This window comes from Aplysia californica, unplaced genomic scaffold (genome assembly GCF_000002075.1).
Source record: "Aplysia californica isolate F4 #8 unplaced genomic scaffold, AplCal3.0 scaffold00040, whole genome shotgun sequence".
NCBI lineage: Eukaryota > Metazoa > Mollusca > Gastropoda > Aplysiida > Aplysiidae > Aplysia > Aplysia californica.
Window position 1 is genome coordinate 1,848,084 of NW_004797310.1, and position 12,049 is coordinate 1,860,132.

At 38.7% G+C, this 12,049-nt stretch overlaps 1 protein-coding gene across 1 annotated transcript in view; it reads right to left on the reverse strand.

Annotated features, from left to right (window-relative positions):
* Positions 1-135: 135 nt before the first annotated feature.
* The window catches only part of LOC101850307 (tax1-binding protein 3 homolog), a 13,425-nt gene continuing 1,511 nt past the window's right edge, over positions 136-12,049 (reverse strand). Inside the window, exons 2-4 of the mRNA XM_005092102.3 lie at positions 9,779-9,931; positions 7,009-7,086; positions 136-6,136 (exon numbers count right to left, since the gene is read on the reverse strand). Of these exons, the coding sequence (XP_005092159.1) occupies positions 5,918-6,136; positions 7,009-7,086; positions 9,779-9,931 (450 nt within the window). The 3' untranslated portion in view covers positions 136-5,917. The remainder of the gene's footprint in view (positions 6,137-7,008; positions 7,087-9,778; positions 9,932-12,049) is intronic.

Below are 12,049 nucleotides of genomic sequence, written 5' to 3' on the forward strand. Positions count from 1 at the left end.
CCAGCCATCCACCCTTTATCAATCTGCTGCTTAGCTCAAACTCCTCTTGCTGCTCCGCTCCCTCCCAGTTTCAAATACATAATACAAACACATCACACTTGCTTCAAAGTCGAAGTAAATAGAGAAATCTCAATGTTTAGTAGTTGTAAAATCAAGAGATTTATTGGTAAATTTACAATGTATACACTCTACACAAAGCCTGCTTCACGTGTCAAGTCAATGACTAAGTGGGCGTAGCAAATACTTGTTCATTGATATATATCTTCTTATAAGAATCTGGCTCTTCCAAAAAGCACAACACTTTTTTTTTCACTGCGCAAAATCATCAGGGGAACAGGGGTGGTGGTGGTGGTGGAGGTGGAGGTGGAGGGGGAAACATTTAATGTCATGTTGATCACACTGAGATGGGTAACAAACATTATGCATGAGAACAACATTACACATTGGTGTGCGCATACACTCAGTCACACAAAACAGTTTTCAAGTTTAAAAAATCTCTTTAAACAGAACATAGCATTCAATAATAGAACACTAGCACCTTGGATTCACATATATAAGATTACTCACAGAAAAATGAAACATCAACAACATAAAAGTTGAACCAATGTAACACTTGGTATGGCAAGGTAGTGTCAGTGTGGGCCTGTTGTGTAAACAAATTTTAAATGTGAGCAAGTGTGCATGACAGTAGTCTGAAAGAAAATCAAACTCTTACCAGTCTCACTAAGACCAATTATATCCCCCCCCCCCCAAACTTTGAATCCAAATAAACATGCAAATTCATTAATTCTTCTTAAAAAAAAAAAAAGACAAAACTTTCCACAGCAGCACAACCTAAAATCACCTGTTGGATAAAACAAAACCAAAAAAAAACCGCCAAAAAAACCCCTACAAAATAAATGAGTTATCTCCTCCGCAGCTACAATAACTTCACAAGTACAATGAACATTGACTTGGTAACAAACCAATAAATCAAACCAACATACAAAGAACATTTTGACAAAATGAACTTAGAAGTAGACAGGACAGTCTCATGGCACTGGAAACCCAAAATTTTTTTTATAAATGTAATTGCAAAACATAAGTGCACACAGTGTCTAGCAGCAATAAAATACATATTACTCAGAAATGTACAGAAATTATTGACAAGGACTACAGAACACAATACACATGATAAACTAAAGAATATGTTCGCACTAGTCTAAGAAGGAAGGGAAGCGACTACAATCCACTGAGCTGAAGAAAAACTGTATGTGCTGAAAGGCAGGTTACATCACCACCACTGACTTACATTGTCATGAGAGGAAGAAAACTGCAGAAAATAACCTAGGAAGAGCAGGAGGAGAACCAAAGAATACAATCAGAGACAAATAGATTGGAAATGGGTGGACAAAGATGCTGTTACAATACCTCTCAAAATTCCAAATGGACAAAATGCAGTTAGTGTATAGAAATATAAAGACGAAACTTTACACGCTTCATAAAGTGTGTTTTTTATCAAAATATTTTAAAAAACTGATTCCTTTATAACTTGACCAGCTGGTAATTTAATTTGAGCACTAGCACTCTCACTCAAGCCAAGTAAGGGCCAAAAAATATATAAACAAAAACAATGGTGTACACAGGAGTCTTATTATATTGTATAGCATTAACCTCAAGTTCAAACCAGAAAAGCAAATCAGCGATATCAGATCAGTTTGAACCAACGATATGTAATACCATTCACATAATTCCGTGTACATCTTCCTGGAAGCACATTTAGAAAACAAAAAGTGGCCTTATACTCTTATACCTAAACAGGGCCAATCGCCATGACAATGACTATACTTCCCTCAAAACAGACTCAGACCATCTATCTTGGGAACACTGAAAGAAGTAGGGCCTACACAACAGTCAGCTCAGAGGGAAATTGGTGTAGACAGTTGTTATAATATTTTTAAAAAATTCTCTGCACCTGAAGTCCACTACAAAACGTTCTCATAGAGTTTTAACATAAGTAGCTCCATAAACTATCCCGCTGCACTGAGACTTATTTTGCTACTCTTATCCCTGGCCTTCTTCCTAGGCAGTTGGCAGACGTGACATATCGGATATCTCATTTATCGAAGCTCACAGCAGTCTGGTTTTACCACGTTATGGAGTTTCCACCCCCCATCTGACACCCCTTCCTATTCACTCTTTAATAAACCCCCCCCCCCTTCCCCATCTCTCTATTCTCAGATACACAACTATCAAGTGAAATTTCAGTCCTGCCTTGGACCTTTCTTGCATGTAATCAAATTAACTGATGACCTTTCCGGCGAACAATAGAGCCACTTTTCTAAGTGCAGCCAGAACAAAATTCACATGGAGAGGAATTCATTTCTAATTTTGACAAGCACACATCATCCAGACTTAAATAAATTTCTAAGCACAAATACTGAAAAAAAAAGGACCACAACCCTAGTGTCAGTTAAGGCAGGAACACATTTCACCAGAGACTTGTAAATGAACTCCACTGACCAAGCTGCACACAGTGCCACAGCAGCTATTAACAGCCCGCAGAAAACAGCATGTTAGCATGGAGAGAATGAGCAATACAGCACTCACCCAAAGAGCATGAGTTTTTGAGTCTGAGTAAAGAGAAGCACACCAACACAATAACTGTCATATAGTGCAGGGAAGAAGCAAGACAGACAGAAACACAGAGGGAAAGAAAGAAAGACCTACCAGTGGCACCCTCCAACCACCTGTGCATGGAGAGCAAAAGTAAACACATTCAAGAAAGACAACAATACACGATCAAAGCTAACAACATCGAAGCGACAGGCGCTTAATAGCACATGGCATTAATATAAACCTAATTCAATTTTTAAAAACGTAACGAAAATATTAAAAACATTATTAATACAAAAAAAAGGAGTTTTCAAAATCACCGTTCACAACATTGCTGTCAAAGTCATTATAACACAATTGAATTAAAATTAAGAAAAGAACAATCTAAGACTACAGAACAAGATAACCCCCTCCCTCCAACCCACCCTTTCCAGTTTACATTTTAAAAAATCAGAAGTATTTATAACACTCCTCTGTTGAGGAGCGTGTAAAATAGGGAGCAGAACATCTAGCACCTTGACAACAACAAAGCAAACATTCTGCCCAATCCTTCACTCTTTCAAAAACTTGACCCCCGTGCATCATAGATAGCATGAAACTATCACACTCACAAAAACCGGCACTACATGTCAACACTCCATAACAATGAGAAAACTATCAGTCCCGAATAGCTTATGATGATTTACAACTACAAAAACCACATTTAACACACAACAATGGATGGTGTCGAACCTTGAAATAGTGCAATGCTCCGATTCGACAAAAATGTTGAGCAGCAACAATAACCACAGCGAACCTTGGGGAGATATGTAGAAAACAGCAAAGTCTGATGCTGACATCTTTGTGCAGAACACTCTTCAATCATGAAAATAGACAATTATAAATTGTGTACTAGGAACACACAAACTTGAATATTTGAAGAAATCAAAGTTTTAAAAGTAGACAATTCTCTACTTTTTTCAAAGAGGCTAACTAACACATGCTGCTCTTACTAATAAAGACAAACTAGAAGGGGGGAAGGGAGACAAAGACAGCGGACAAGACCAAAGGGACACAAAGCTTAAATTTTAGGTAAACTAATTGATAAACAGAATTGAATCTTGACAATATATAAAAGTAAATAGAGTCAGATCTCCGCCAAAAATAGCGCTTCCACAAATATATCACTTTTCCTGTAACACAACGCCACTGGCTTAATGATTACTCAATCTTATGAAAGTAAAAAAAAACAACCCAAAAATACAAAAATTTTAAACTTGTAAAGCTTGAAGCATGATCTGTATGAAAGTACACTGAACCACACTTAGATAAAGACAACTGGGAAACAAGAGTGCAAATCTTCCACCTTGTATATATATTACAATAAAGCAAGGAACAACCACAGGCTCCTTGCTCTATGAGAGGAGACTGTTCTAAATAAAAAGATGACAAGACTAACCATCACAAGCATACAGACGGGTATCGCTGATAAAAGAAGTAATTGGGCTGACTATCATCATTTAATGCTGCACAACAGAAGTTTTTTGTTCAACTAAGAGGGGAGTTCCAGGCCATAAAGTTAATGTCCATATACTGGTCTATGAAATTTCCAGCTACAAAAAACTGATATAAAAGATAAATAATCATATTTACAGCATGGAAGCTCCTACGTCTTGTTATCTCTCACCAAAAATCAGGTTAGAATAGAACACACCAGATTCCCTTAATGTAGTTCCTGACACAAATACCCTCATCTGTCAGCATCTCTTTGTTGGTGAAAAAATAATAAACAGGTCACATTCTATTCTAGGCAGACATCTAAATAAATACTGTCTGACACTATCATCAAAATGGCAACCCTATTTCTTCAGGAAGACGTAGAGTACACGAATGAGCTGAAAAAGCAGTTTCCCCAGTTTCCAATACTACACTCGCGTGTCACACAACCATGGATTCTCCACATACACTTATAATAGAATTTATATGCAGAATCTTAATATAGGAAACGCAACAAGCTATGCAAAGTAACAGATCTTGTCCTAACCATAAATTTGTTTGTTAAAACACTCACTATACATTCTGTACTAAACGCCTTTACAAATGACCAGAAAACCTTCTAATGCCCCAGTACTTATAGTCTCCAAAGGCAAAAATGTTCTCTGCTCTACCAACACTGACAGTAAATGCCTTGCTCAAAGCTTACATTAATTTGTTAATTTTCTACACTCAAAATTCATACTGCACATAAAAATGAAAGATTAGAAAGATTAAGAACAGAATGAAAAAATATATTCACACACCAAAAACACATCATTCAAGAATTTCACTGGCACACAGTTAGAGAAAAAATATTTTAAAAGGGCTGTATAAACTGTGATTGATAAAACTTCACAACATTGTGTAGTCCTCTGGCTCCAGTCATAAACAAGCAATCTTCAAATAAAAATCTATATGTATACTTTGAGATGTAAATAATCGCAATGATTTTTGACGATATAAACATAAAAGTTATATTCATTTTGAAAAATAAAAGAATATATTTTAAAAATAGCACTGTGTTGAAGGGGTTGACCAGATGAGTTCAAAACACTGAAACAGATGATTTTTAACAAATATACTCAAATAAAAACAGAACAGCAGCAGTAAGAGTCCACACTATAAGCTGATCCCACAGATAGAACAGGCCCTAATACGAGAAAATCCAAGAAAATGTCAATGGGCTCGGATCACTGTGAGCCTCCCCGTAAAAGGAAAGTCAAGAAAAAAAAAAAGAGAAAAGAAACAGAACACTTTGTACTGAGATAAATATTTCTGGAGCTTCCGACTCAAACTGCTACAATTTTGTCATATATATATAATTCAAGAAATCCTTACATAAAATTCCCCATCGTTGTTTTGAAACTTATCCCTTTTGATTTCCTGCTGTACAGAATGAATGCCTGTGGCTCAAAATCTGAAGCTGAGGACAACATGACAGGCACAATTTTTGTCATGATCAGAAATGTTCATTCACCATGTGTGTGTGTGTATATATATATATATATATATATATATATATATATATACACTAAAGGCCTATCTTTTGTTTTGTTTCTAAACAATGATCAGAGTTGTTCTAATTTAAACCAACAGAATAAGAGCTTTAAAACGCGAAGATGGAAATGGGCAGAGAGATGACATGGAGACCACGGGATGGAAGGGATAGATAAAGCTACAAGTGAGAAAGATTTACGGGTTTTGAATGTGCACAAACCAACTCGAAGAAAATTCATTTGTTCCCTTGTGTTTTTAAAAGAAAAAAAAAACCTAACCCATCTCCTTCTGTCAGTCTAAATAAATATAATTAGTATTGTTGATGGTACTGGGGCTGCTGTGCATTGTACTGCTGTTGTGGAACGTGCTGGTTGTAGGCCTGGAACTGGGTGTGCGCTCCCATCTGATTGGACGACTTTGGCAGCTGGGGCACGCCCTTCCGGTACACCAACATCTTCAGCACCGGCTTCTTGCGTATGCTTTCAACAGCCTGTTTGTGCGTCACCACTGTGAAATCTTTGCCATTCACCTGGAAGTACAATTTGTTTGTGTCTGTTAAAAAAACAACAACCCCACAATAACATGAATGTTAATGTTATCTTATGGCTGGGGAAAATCTAAGAGAGCACATTAAAAAGTTATCATTATCATCATCATTGCCTTTCTCACCCTGGATCAGGATATAGGCCACGAACAAACACTATCCACCTTTCCCTATCCTGGGCTAGTCATTTGATGTCACTCTATGTCTTCCCACTTTTCTGTACACCCATTTCCGTGACTCTTCTCCAGGTTCCATGTGATCTTCCCAATGATCATTTACCCTGTGGGTTCCAATCTAACACTTTCCTTGTTATACAGCTGCTTGACTTCCTGAAAGTGGGCACAATCCATCGCCAACGTTTTCTTCTCACCTCATCTCTGACTGGGCTCTATCTCATTCTTCTTAATACATCCTTGTTGGTGATCCTGTCTGTCCATCTTATCCACAGTCACTTGTTCAAGAAAACCTGGATCCTCTTTTATGCACGTCTGAGATGCGTTCCAAAAAGTTGCCACAGAACAGAAAATATTGCAATGCGCATTCTCCCTCCAAACATAGAAAAAATATTTTCTTTTTTAAAATAAGTAGTATTAATACTGTAACCATTTTCGATATATATCTATATATAAATATCTGTTCTTCAGACAGTCTGTACATAGTGATCCCAAAGGAAGCCACTGTCAATTTAACATTGCAATGCCACTGAAAAAATATGTACTAATTGAAACCATTTCTTATCCAAACCACTATGTTGAAAAATTTCCATCATTTCCATTGTGCTGGCCAAGTCAGCTTTTTTCTTAGCAATTCTACTTGAACTACAAATTTCACGAAAGTACTGATCCTATGGCAGTTACCTGAAGAATTTTATCATGAAGCTGTAATCCGCATCTTGAAGCAGGACTGTTGTCATGAATGAATGTCACATACACACCCTGCAAAAGGTAATGAAAAGTTTGATATCACATACTAGAAAAAAGTGCTCTGTCCTGAGGTATGATAAAATTTTCAGAAAGACAGCAGTTAGAAAGAGCCAAGGAGTAGCAGTAGAGAGGCTGCAGAAAGAGTCAGGAGCCCAAAGGAGGGGGCTGAGGGGGCGGAGGTAGTAGTGGAGACGAAAACAGACGACAAAATTGCTAGAGAGCAGGAAAAGTGGTGAAAGGAGACAATTTTAGAGAAGAAAGTTTTTCGGTAACTACCCGGATATTTGAATGAGAGGCGAACACCTTAACCTCTAATCCATGAGAGCCCCCTCAGCAGGTTGGTCTCTTACATTGATAAATCATTTGGTAAAAATTTGATATCCTACCCTATAATTACTGCTTACTGTTTTCAGCAGTCAAGCTCAGGAGGAAAAGAAATTCTGTGAGCTTATCATGCAAGTTCCAACACAGAGTGAAGATCAATTGTTGCTACATTAAAATCTTTTGTACGAGTACAATATAAAAAAGACGGCATCAAATGGAGCAATTCAAAACAAAATAAAAGCATAGTCAAACCTTGTTATATACAAACAACCCCCCCCCCCCCCACACAAACATAATATGCCAACAGCCCAGCTTACTTCCACATTTAGTTAATATACAAAAAAGAACGCATTATATAAACATAATAGTTGTGGGTAGTACGGTTCTTTTGAAACTATGTAAATTTGCCCCACTATGCTACCAGCGAATTGGCTGCTGGATACAAACTACACACGGTGGCCGTTTAATAATCTGTTTCCCAAACACACCTCTCTGTTTTAGCTCGCCCTTTTCCTAGCATTTGTCGTTGATTATGAAAATGCTATTATTTTTAAGTAACTTCCAAAAAAAAAAAGGAATGAAATTTTCAAGTTGCTTGAAAAAACTTTCAAGGAAACCACCAGATAGAAACTCAATGACCAAAAGGCAGGCAGCTGCCCGTGAAGCTTTTATTGTGAGACCCTAAAGTCGACATGACAAGACAGGTCAAAGGCGCCCCACAGACTGACGAGAATCAGATTTTTTTAAAAATACGTCTAAAAGATCCTTGAAACATAATCTGGCTTCTGAACCTAGCTTTTTTTTCCAATTTGAATTTAGGTAAAGTTTAGCTGGAGTTGTACACGTAGTGTTAGTTGCTACCTGTTTTTTCCCTGCATAATGGCAATCGCACAAGACAGAGATGAGGTGAGACTGGCCACAGTTTGTATCTCTAGTCTTTACCAGTCTACCACTAGTCAAGCAGGCAACCAGAGCCATCCCGTTATAACCGCCGGCCTTGTTGTACGCCAACTTTATAATTATCCTCGTCCCAAGGTAGGTGCTGTATAACGAAGTTTGATTGTTGCTCATACTTCAAATGTGAGGCATCGGGATGAAACCAGGCACTCGTTAAAATAACGAAATCAGAGAAATTAGCATTTTTGGGACGATAGGCAATTTTTTTCTGATTTTCATTTTTTGGCTCAACAACTTTTATATCCATTTAAAACACACATTTGGGAGGATTTTACCTAAAACATTGACGAAAGGCTAAAAATTTCAGTTTCCAAGGACTCTCAGGCAATGGAAGTTACCAAACTTTGGAGGCTGTTTTCTCACTAATTCTACCTCTGAAACCACGCGACCCTTACCTCCTGTAATTGCAAATATTTCGACTTCTATATTTAACCCCCGTCCTGCGGGAGCCGGGTTTATGCCGCCCGATAAGCCTATTTCGGCACCTCGCATACATTCTGGTCCTGAATCAGTGTAGCCCCGGCTCAGCGCATGCGCATCATCTTACGTGTCATTCAGGTCTCGAGTCGGATCCCCATTCACGCAGGTCAAGTGTGTGTGCGTCAGTCTGCTTGAGTTTGTGTGCGTTTGTGGCCTTCTTCTAGAACAGCCTGCGTTGGTTCGTAATCGAGGCATACGTCTCATTCAAAACATGCCAAGTTGGTAGCTCTAGATATTCGTCCAATGAAATTATGGAACAAATTGACCCACTTAACCACGAGGAGCTCGAAAGGATAGTCAGGAAACAAGACTTCCATTTTTCTATACAAAATCTTTCAAATGAGCTTGATTTTGTATGAAATGATACTACCAGATAAAAAATAAGCTTGTTTGATAGTTTTGAATACCATTGTGCAGGTACAAAGAACAATTTGAGTGTAAAACATTCGGAAATTGACCTATATTATCATCCCCTTTCGAACCTCAGGTCATTCATAACAATAAGAGCGTCCAGAAAGGTTATTCGAATGGGCGTAACTACTCGTAATGTCTTATATCAGCTTGTGAGAGGGGGTTATTCATGTGTTTGTAACACTTTATAAATAGAAAGCTATGAAAGATACAGCGTTATTTTCATCATCGGTTAACACACTCCCACATTCATGGCAAAAACACACGTTTCCCGGCGCACGCGCTGTACACCAACACAACACACTGAGTGACCCCGGCGGCCTGCCCGGCACATCCGACTTAATCGGTTGCTGATAAGAATCGCATCTCGGCACAGACGCAGGACAAGAGTTAACATAGATGGATATTTTTTTCACCAAAAAGGAAGGCAAATGAACGGGCTTTTAGATGATACCAATAACCCCATAAGCCCAAAAATTTACGAGCGCCTGATTCCACTGCGTTGTGACACAAATGTGTACAAAAACCATACCTTGTCCGGATAACCCTGTGGGCTCTGAGACGGGTCCTGGTCAATACCTCCACCAATTCTGAAACCACATCTGTATCTTTGTTTACCATCAGGTTCTAGAACTGGATTGCCTTGCTGATCAATATCTTGTTCTTTTTCTAAGACAATAGGAATCTGAAAATGAATAGAAGGTGAATAAAACTCAATCAATGTATTTCCATCGAAAGCTACAATTTTGTAGTCAATCAGTTTAAAAATCAACTGATACTGCGATAATGTAGAGATGTGTATACTACATAGTGATCAATTATTGTGCACTTAAGAAAAAAAAAGCTCCTGACCCGTTATTCTCACCCCCACCCCAGTGTGGGCATGAGGTTAGGACTCCCCCCTGACCTCTCGCAGGCCGATTAAATCACCTATATGTGGCTTACCGCATGGGAAATGACTTATGAGTGCTTGGCGCTTGTTTCCTCATGTAGGCCAACTACTGATTACCGTTACCATACCCTTAATTTTTAAAATAAAATAATCAAATAGCCTTCTTAAAATTAGGCTAAAATTGTGAGGACCGGTAGGTATCAGATGCATTCTGCTCTTGACATTTCATTCTTGAATAACCATAGATCATCTAGATCTACTTTACCTCGGGGGGGGGGGGGGGGGGGGGATTATGGGTTGTTGTTTTTTTGTTTTGTTTTTTTCACTGTTGTTTGAACAGCTGTTCATGGTGTGAAATGGCCTTCCCGATGCCCATTAAATAAACTTAACCTGAAACTTATCTCTACAACTTATAAGTTATTCTCTGTGTTGTTCTGTGTGTGTCTGTGCTATAGACTGTATGTAGCACACCTGAGGAGGGTGAGAATAGCAAGACACGGGCTATATAATAGCCATTTCCTTTCAAAAAAGAACTTCCAAAAAGTAATCACCTCGTAATTTCTTCATTTTTTGCTCAATACACCAATTTTTATGGAAATCTGCCATGTACACATTACAAATGTCTATTTCCAATGGCTGCCAAATTTCTAGGGCGTTTGGGTAATATTTAAAAAGACATTTCACAGACGCTCTGAATAAAGATTCTGAAATTAAGTTCCATTCAGCAAGTTTTGGATTCGCCACCAACAATGCTGTTTTTTTGATAAAAACTCGACTGACAGTGGTAGAAGATGCACTGAGAGAAATTTTCTTCAGTGTGGGATGAGTGAGAGTGCACTAAGACCAGGTTCTCTCGTGTAAATTGAAGTGCAATAAATAAAATAAATAGGGCTTACAACATGACAATTAATTTGCTTGATGTCAGATTACCCTGTGCAGCTGCGAATGAGCCCCATTTCCAGACTGCTGCCTTGAAGGGGGTGTGGCATTTCATGATCCAGATCAGTAAGTTAACTCATCATGCCAGATTCAGACTCAGTCAGTTTGTTGTCTAGCTTAGTTTAGGAAGTGTCTATTCTAACGCCGGGTGAGAATAAAAATTATACGATCGACCTCTCACCCCGGGTGAGACTTGCCACAGTTGGCTATTCTCACCCGGTATGAAACAAGGCCTGTTTCCTAATTTCTGAATACTGTGTCTATCGGAGTGGACGATCAAATTGACAAAATTTAAACAAAGAAAAAAATGATGTTATAGTAGTAAGTAAACTAATTTGGTCGTCTACAAAGGTGCTAGGGCTATTTCACTTTTCGAATACAGCTGAACTACGCCAGTCGCCATTTTGCTTTGCCCGGAAGTTCTTGCTAGCCTACTTCTTCTTACTTCTCTTGCTCCCCCTCCCATTCCCCCCCTCCCCCTGTCTCTCTCTCTCTCCCTCTCTCTCACTGCCCACAGACAAAATTGCACACTTTCAACACAAGAGTGTTGGAACGTTTGTTTACACTGGTTCCACAATGAACGCATACAGGGTGAGAATAATGGCCAAAAGGCTCGCCCTCTCAGCAACTTCGACAGGGATTGGGTCAATTTCGACATTCCAGCTTCATAAGCAGAATCACCTTTAACAAACAATCACATTTCAGTTTAATCTTGTTTGCATTATAATATCATTTTCATCTTGGATCGAAATCTTTGACCAGTCAGATAATGATAAAACTAGCAGAAATTTAGACTTACACAAGACAGCTCAACTGTCGCATTTTAGGAGCTAAGTGTGTGTGTGTGTGTGTGTGTGTGTGTGTGTCTGTGTGTGAGTGTGAGAGAGAGAGAGAGAGAGAGAGTGTGTGTGTGCCCGCGTGTGTATGTGTGAACGTATGATGTGAGTGCGTGTCTTCGTGTGTGTGCGCGCT